Below are 7,995 nucleotides of genomic sequence, written 5' to 3' on the forward strand. Positions count from 1 at the left end.
TCCAAACATCCTTAAAGCTTTTCTAATAGTTGAGTCAAGGATCAAATTTTTAAGATTTAAAATCACTGTATTTCAATTAAAAATTCAGTTTCTTCAGACTCACTAACCACATTTCAAGTGCTGAATACCATATCACATATGGCTACTGGACATCTTACTGCACATTGCAGCTGGAAGAAGATATATGAAGTACTTATCTAGTATCTTTCCTAGCTCATTACAATTTATGTAATATTTTTATTTTTTTCTGTCCCTCTACCTTTTGAATAAATAAATTTTTTTTTTTAAAAAAAAAAAACAAGTCATTGAGGAGCCAGAGTTGTGAAGTAGCAGGTTAAGCTGCTGACTGCAATAGCAGCATCCCACCTGGGCGCCCGCTGGAGTCCCGTCTACTCCACTTCCCAACCAGCTCCCTGTTAATATGCTTGAGAAAGCAGCTTAGAATGTCCCAAATGCTTGGGCTCCTGCAGCTACATGGAAGACCTAGATGAAGCTTCCAGTTCCTGGTTGTAGCCACTTGGCGAGTGAACCAGCAGATGGAAGACCTCTGTCTCTCCCTCTCTCTGTAACTCTACTTTTCAAATAAATAAATCTTAAAAAAAAAAAAAAAAAGATATTGAGCCAGGTTGCCGGGTTGAAGCCAATTAGGGAGCCTGCCTTTCAAATTGCAGCTGACATCAACTCCTTAACCCGCCAGCGTATACTCACAGCACTTATCCTTACTTTTTTTTTTTTTTAAGATTTATTTTATGTTATTTGTTTGTAAGTCAGAGTTACACAGAGAGAGAAGGAGAGGCAGAGAGAGAGAGAGAGAGAGAGAGAGGTCTTCCATCCGCTGATTCACTCCCCAATTGGCTGCAACAACTGGAGCTGCACCAATCCAAAACCAGGAGCCAGGCACTTCCTCCCGGTCTTCCCACTCAGGTGCAGGGGCCTAAGGACTTGGGCCATCTTCTACAGCTTTCCCAAGGCATAGCAGAGAGCTGGATTGGAAGTGGAGAAGCCAGGACACTAACCTGTGCCCATATGGGATGTCAGCACTGCAGGTGGCGGCTCTACCCACTATGCCACAGCGCTGGCTCCTCATCCCTACTTCTTAACAACGATAGGTCCTATTGACAAATGCGCTTTCTAAATACCTGTATGTTCCTTCAGTGTTTTATTCTTGGACACAAAAGATATGCCACTTCCTAAAGCAGACCTACTGATTCTAATATTTAAAAGGGGATGCAGAATCTGCCCCTAGATTTACTCAGTAAGGGTTAAAGCACTTTAAAAAATAAAACAAAACAAAATGAAACAAACTTGCTGGGTTTATGTTAAGTACTTCTGTTTAAACAATGAGATTGTGGGGGCTGGCATTTGGCCTGGCAGTTAAGACCTTGCTTTGGAGGCCTGTATATGCCTGAGTTCAAGTTAGGCAGGGTTCTGCTTCCAGCTTCCTGCACACCATGAGCAGCTGCAGTGATGGGGCAAGTACTTGAGTCCTTGACACCCTCCAAGGCCCAGATTGCATTTCTGGCTTCTTGTTTTTGCCTGGCCCAACCCCTGCTTTTGGGGGCATTTGAGGAGGCATCCACTGGATGGGAGATGTCTCTCTCTCCCACCTGACCCCCACTTTGAACCTTTCAAGTATGTGCATAATATTTTTAAATAACAAAGCAGTGGCAGGTGGCCTTGTGACATAGTGGAGTAAACCACCTTCTGCGAAGTAGACATCCCATTTAGGCAATGGTTCCAGTCCTGGCTGCTCCACTTCCAATTCAGCTCCCTGCTAATGTGCCTGGAAAAGCAGCAGTGCATCGCCCAAGTGCTTGAACCCTGCACCCACGTGGGAGACCTGGAAGAAGCTCCTGGCTCCAGCCCAGTCCCTCCCTTATGGCCATTTGGGGAGTGAACCAGCAGATGGAACATCTCTGGCTGTCTCTGCCTCTCTTAATCTCTCTGTAACTTTGCCTTTCAACAACAACAACAAAAATTTTAAAAAGACTATTAAACCGGTGCGCTGTTACCAGTTAATGCGCAGCTTTTATATTAGCCACGCCCTTCCTCCAAACCCGCCCTCCACCAGCACGCTCCCACATGCAAGCATACACACGTACGCGCGCACATGCACGTACACACACGCGCGCTCACAGGAGCCTGTTGCAACACACACGGCCGTGCAGTCCGCTCGGAGAATGCGGCTTTTCTCCACACTGGGCAGAGCTACCCCTGGGGAGTTTCCGAGGAGCAATCCAAATGACTTAGGAACGCTGCAGTCCGCGCCCCTCTAGACGCCTCTTTCCTTCAGAGGCATCCGAGGAGAAACTGACAAGGTTGGGAATGGAGGGAAAAAGTAGTCCAGTTACTGTCAACTAGCCAGTGATTCTACCCCAGGAAGCGACCTGCTTTTTGCACCTAAGAATGAAACACTGAAGGAACGAACAAGGATTTAGAAAAGGCATTTTTGAGTAGGATCTGTCACTGTCAAGAAGTAGGCATTTCCTTCCTAGCAGTCGTCCCGTTAATTTGCTGCAAGAAAGAGGTGTTTAGGCAAGCAGAGGTGTTAGCTGCAGGACCTCAAAGACCTGGAAAGCGCCAGCTGACTGAATTCTCCTTGGTTTGGTTTCCCTCAAAAGCATAGTTCACCAAAAACGGTTTTACCACACACGCAGAACGGCCCCGAAACTTTTTTTTTTTTTTTTTTGCACGCTCACTTACTCCCCCACCCGCCTTTATGCTTCCCCTCAGAGTCGGCTGACTTCCTCTGAACACCAACCCCGCGAAATTCCAGGAGCTAAACACCACCCAACTTCCAGGGAGACACAGGAGACTAGAATAAACAGCGTAATCCACAACCACACACTCCTGTTTTCCCTGTGCTTTGGAAAAAAAATCGGCCCGCTGTGGCGCGATGCATGCTGGGATGTGTAGTTCATCCAGTTTACTGGACGCCAGATTAGGGCGAAACTCAGGACGACTTCGCAGTAGGGAACTACAATTCCCGTGGTAACTCGCGGCAGAGTGGAAGGGGCGGAAGGGGGGGGGTGCGTCGTGCTTGCGCAGGTCCAGGGGCCGAAGGGAGGCGGAGGCGCCGCGGTCCAAGTGTTGAAGTCTCCATGTGACAGTAATCGGGGTCCCAGGTCCCTGTGCTGCCCCACTCTTGAGTCTTAACCCCCAGCACTGTCCACTCTCCGGCGCCAACGGTAATCGCCAGGCTGGGGACATTGCGTGTTTGGCCGGGCCATCGCCGAACTTGGGGTGCAGAGTGAATTGCCGCCGCCGGATCGTGTGCCCGAGGGACCTGGCGGAGAGAGGCGGAGCGGCGAGACTAGCGGGGATTTCTGTCGGCGCCGGCGCCTCGGAGCGCGGAGACATGAACGGCTTCACGCCTGAGGAGATGAGCCGCGGTGGGGACGCAGCCGCCGCGGTGGCCGCCGTGGTCGCTGCAGCGGCCGCCGCCGCCTCGGCTGGAAATGGGAACGGGGCGAGCGCTGGGGCTGAGGTGCCAGGAGGCGGCGCGGTCTCCGCGGCTGGGCCCCCGGGAGCCGCTGGCCCGGGCCCCGGGCAACTCTGCTGTTTGCGGGAGGACGGTGAGCGGTGCGGCCGGGCGGCAGGCAACGCCAGCTTCAGCAAGAGGATCCAGAAGAGCATCTCCCAGAAGAAGGTGAAGATCGAGCTGGATAAGAGCGTAAGTGACGGCGGGACCGCCCCTGTGGGGCTCCAGCAGCTGGGCAAAGACACGGGTTGTTGGCAAGGTTCAGCCCCCACCCCCACCCCCACCCCCACCCCCGACCTGGCTGCAGTGCGGACTTGCGAAGTCTTAGCTCGGGAGCAAACAACAAAGTCACTGCAACTCCGACCGCCACCCCCAACACGCAAAAACACACGCTGCGGTGCCCCTCCTCCTCCTCCTCTCCCCACCCCCCGACCTCCCGCTGCATGCGTCTCTCCCGCGCAGTCCTCCCTCTTCCTCCTCTGCTGCAATCGGGAATCGAAACAAAGGGGCAGGTCGCACGGAGCACCCGGAGTAGTTTTCTTGCAGCCCGGCAACCCCTTCTTGGAATGGAGGAGCCTTTGTTGTGCTGCCCGAGCTGGCGTGTGGCCCCAGGGTGAAGTAGCTGCCCTACTCTGGGGAAAGTGGAGTCCAATCGGACCTTACACCCAGGAAGGTCCTTGGTCCGGAACACAGAGCGAGATCCCCCCACCCTGCCGCCTCGCGCGGCGCAGGGGCTGTACACCGTGTTTGCAGTGTCAGCTGCTCCGCAGCTACTCTGAACGTGGGAGCACGTAGCCTCTGCGGTCTTGCCATTCGCTTGGCAGCCATCAGGATTCCGTTTTCTGTTCTTTTGACCGACTGGGAGGGTTTTAGAAACACCCATTGCTACTTTTCGGAGTTCTGGCTGGCAATCAATGAATACCAAGCTGTCAGAACCTAGCGCGCGTCCTGCATGTTTTTAACTGAGGCTTAGCTTGAAAATTGTCAAGCCTGTTAGCTCAGCCCTTTTTTTTTTTTTTAAGGAATTAGCTGTCAAAATATGAAGCCCAGTATTTCCGTGTCGCTATACAATTCTCATGAAAATATGTAATTAAAGCTTTTGAAAAGTTTATTGTGACATTTTCTGCCTGTTTTAAACAGCTCTTTAGTGGTATTCGTGAGAAACTTTTCAGGTGAATTTGAATAATTTCAGATTACTTTGTATCACATACAAATACATTGATTTAATACTTAGAAAAATTTATAATTGAAATTTAAATATAGGATAAAAATTAATAGCTAGTTTGGAAAATGTTGTGCCTGTAATATGATTTGGGTAGTAAATTAGATTGGAAAGCATGCATGGTACTACTTAAGTTTGCTCTTTAAGCGGAAAATACTATCAGGTAACAGAATTGTGGTCAACATCATCTTCTCCCTTGCCAGTTAAAAATCCAGCCTGAAATAACTAATTCAGGTCAACCTTTGCAATTTGATGACAAAACCCAGAGGACTGGAATTTCTCATTCTCCTTTTTCTGCCTCTGTCCCTCCCCCAAGTGGCACTACACTCTTCCTCCTCCCACTCCGCTCTGTATTGCCAGACATCTGGTTTAACAAGGCCTAGGATTTAAGACTAGAAACATACTCTTGTCTTACCAATGGCTTGTTTTGACTGTTTTCAATAATTCCCTGTGGCCTATGTGTGTATTAATGCACAGAAACATTTTACTGTAAAATAAGCAGTCTGTGAACTCTTTCTGTTTCAGGCAAGGCATCTTTACATTTGTGATTATCATAAAAATTTAATTCAGAGTGTTCGAAACAGAAGAAAGAGAAAAGGCAGTGATGATGATGGAGGTGATTCACCTGTTCAAGATATTGACACGCCAGAGGTAGATGAAAATTTTTGTATGTTTAATGTAACTCCTAAGTAGTTCATTCTGAAATTTTTATAAAAACATTTGAGGAAATTTTTTAAACATTTAAAACATTTGAGAAATCTGGAAATGAAAGCAAAGTTAAATATACCCAGTTAATAAAAGTTATACAGTTTGAATTATTATATTTTCAGTTGACAACTATTAGAATTTTATTCATATATATAATATATAATACCACCACCAGTTTATAGTATTTATCCCAGAAAGATTAAAGTGTTTATATATAAACCATGGAGTTAAGTTTGTATTGTGCTGAAGTTGAAATTTTGTTCTTGAACCTATCAGTGGTAAATTTTAAAAAAACAGTATGGACTAATTCATATGTGTAAATTTTTTTCTAGGTTGATTTATACCAATTACAAGTAAATACGCTTAGGAGATACAAAAGACACTTCAAGCTACCAACCAGACCAGGACTTAATAAAGCACAGCTTGTTGAGGTATATATGAGTTTTATGTTATTTAAACTTTAAATTAGCTGGTTTGATTTTTTGAATCTTCTGCTGGAATAGGTCTGCATATAAGTTCCTGAATGTTATTTCAATAACTTAACTGATTTAACTATGACAAAATTGTTCTTGTTGATGTTAATTTGTTTTATGAGAAGCATCCATGACTTCTTCTCATCTAAAAAAAAAGTAAAGCCTTTCATTCAAGTTTTTACTGAAAATTTGTTTGGCACAGGACTTCTAGTCCTTATTGAGTTGTGAAAAGTTGACCAAGTGTGTGTATGGAGGTATGTGTTCTCAGGAAGTAATAGAACCAAGAAATCTGTGCATCTTGCCAAGATGCTCACAGGTTTATGTATTTACATTTTAATCATATTTAAAATCTATTAGGACAGAAATGGAAATATATAATCAGTTTTCTCACGTTCTTCAGTTTGAATTTAGTAGTTAGCCAAAAATTTCTATATTGTGCATAGTGAGTGAAATAAAAGAATGGAAATTACAATTATTTGACAAAATATTTTTTGATATTGTTAAAATTTGATATAATACCTACTTAGCTAGAATTTCTTCTTTATTCTTGCCTAGACAATAAAAGCCTCGTTTTTCTTTAAATTGTATTTTTTTAATTGTATTTTAAAATGTCCTTTTTGTATTATACAATACATAAATACAGGTATCACCTACCATGATGAAATATATTAGATACGAATCAAGTGAAAGCACCTTTGTTTTGGGACAAGTGAGAACCAAAGAGCTGACTGATTAGTTTCATAGCTTTTTAAACATTTTTTATATGTATAAAGCAAAACCTGAACTTTTTGACAGTGTAACCTTCTAAAACAATTATTTTATTCTGGAGCTATTTTCTTTTTAAAAAATAAGAAATAGCCGTGAATGTTATAGTTTACATAGTTGGAAATGCAGATGGAAACAGGTTAAGAAGCAATAAGAAATAAGACACATATATTTTAAGAGATTCCAGAAATGACTAACTATTTTCCTTATGTCTCTACATTATTGTGTCGATGAACTTTTTCTTTAAGAAATTTTATCTCCTAAAGGTAGAATGCATATGAAAACTCCAGTTTAATCTTTTCTTCTCCTATTGGTAGTAATAGTATACATGTTAGAATAGCACAATGAAAAGGCAAGGAAGCAGGTAAACATTCATCAGTTGATATCTGTTTCTCCTCTCATTTTCCTTTCATAATTTTTCTTCAAGGAACCTAAATAAAGAATACTGATAATAAGTGAATGAGCAAATGTAAGTTGAGGCAAACATACCAGGCTCTTGGAAAATGGAATGAAAGTTTATTTTGGTAGTTTTTTCTTGGTATGCATTGTCCATGAACTTTTTGAAGACCTTCATATTGGAAAGATATTTCATGGTTTTGTTTCTCTAGTACTAAAACTTTTTCAATTTTATTTTTTTTCTATGAGTAGATTAAGTGCATATGAACTCTTCTCTTTTATTGCCTAGATATTTTACAATTAAATGTTTATCTCAATATAGTTCCAATTATAAAAGTTAAAACAAAAAGAAATATGCTTTTTAATAAATGTATATTTAAATGGGCCAAAACTTGATCCTTTGAAATCACACTATCTCTTGTTTGTAACATCCTATTGTATATTTTTCATCTTGTTGATATTTTGTTAAATATATTTTAATTTTTAAAGAAAATAATTCTTAGCAGTATTTTTCTTTTGATGAAACATATTTTACCTAGTTTATGAAATCTGTTAATATCTAAAATTTAATTTCCTCAATTTTTTTTCTTTGTAGATAGTTGGTTGCCACTTTAGATCTATTCCAGTGAATGAAAAAGACACCTTAACATATTTCATCTACTCAGTGAAGAATGACAAGAACAAATCAGATCTCAAGGTTGATAGTGGTGTTCACTAGGAGAGATGGAATTGAGAGTAATAATTGGATGTTCAGATGTTAAGACTGTTGACTGCTTTTTCACATGTAGAAATGTTCCTTGTGTATTTTTTCTACAGAGGATTTTCTCTGGTTTTATTTTCTTTGTTTCTAACTCTAATAATTAGTTGGAAACTCATGTAAAATGAGCTTTCCTCGATTAAAAGTATTTTAAATAAAAGTTACTACTATTATAGTTGCTTCAGTGTATTTA

The 7,995-nt window shown here is 42.3% G+C and overlaps 1 protein-coding gene across 3 annotated transcripts in view; it reads left to right on the top strand.

Annotated features, from left to right (window-relative positions):
* The first annotated feature begins 3,016 nt into the window (after nt 1–3,016).
* Nucleotides 3,017–7,995, top strand: part of SAP30 (Sin3A associated protein 30) — a 124,168-nt gene continuing 119,189 nt past the window's right edge. For 2 of the 3 annotated variants that reach the window (XR_011386275.1, XR_011386276.1), the window contains exons 1-3: nt 3,017–3,673; nt 5,229–5,354; nt 5,744–5,842. Coding sequence is in view for 1 of the 3 variants with exons in the window: in XM_002709472.5 (XP_002709518.1) it covers nt 3,359–3,673; nt 5,229–5,354; nt 5,744–5,842; nt 7,641–7,763 (663 nt within the window). In the remaining 2 variants the exon portion in view is untranslated. Of the gene's footprint in view, nt 3,674–5,228; nt 5,355–5,743; nt 5,843–7,640; nt 7,978–7,995 lie in introns of those variants that run through there. The other variant, XM_002709472.5, reaches the window with a different exon arrangement.

Source organism: Oryctolagus cuniculus, chromosome 2 (assembly GCF_964237555.1).
Source record: "Oryctolagus cuniculus chromosome 2, mOryCun1.1, whole genome shotgun sequence".
NCBI classification, from domain to species: domain Eukaryota; kingdom Metazoa; phylum Chordata; class Mammalia; order Lagomorpha; family Leporidae; genus Oryctolagus; species Oryctolagus cuniculus.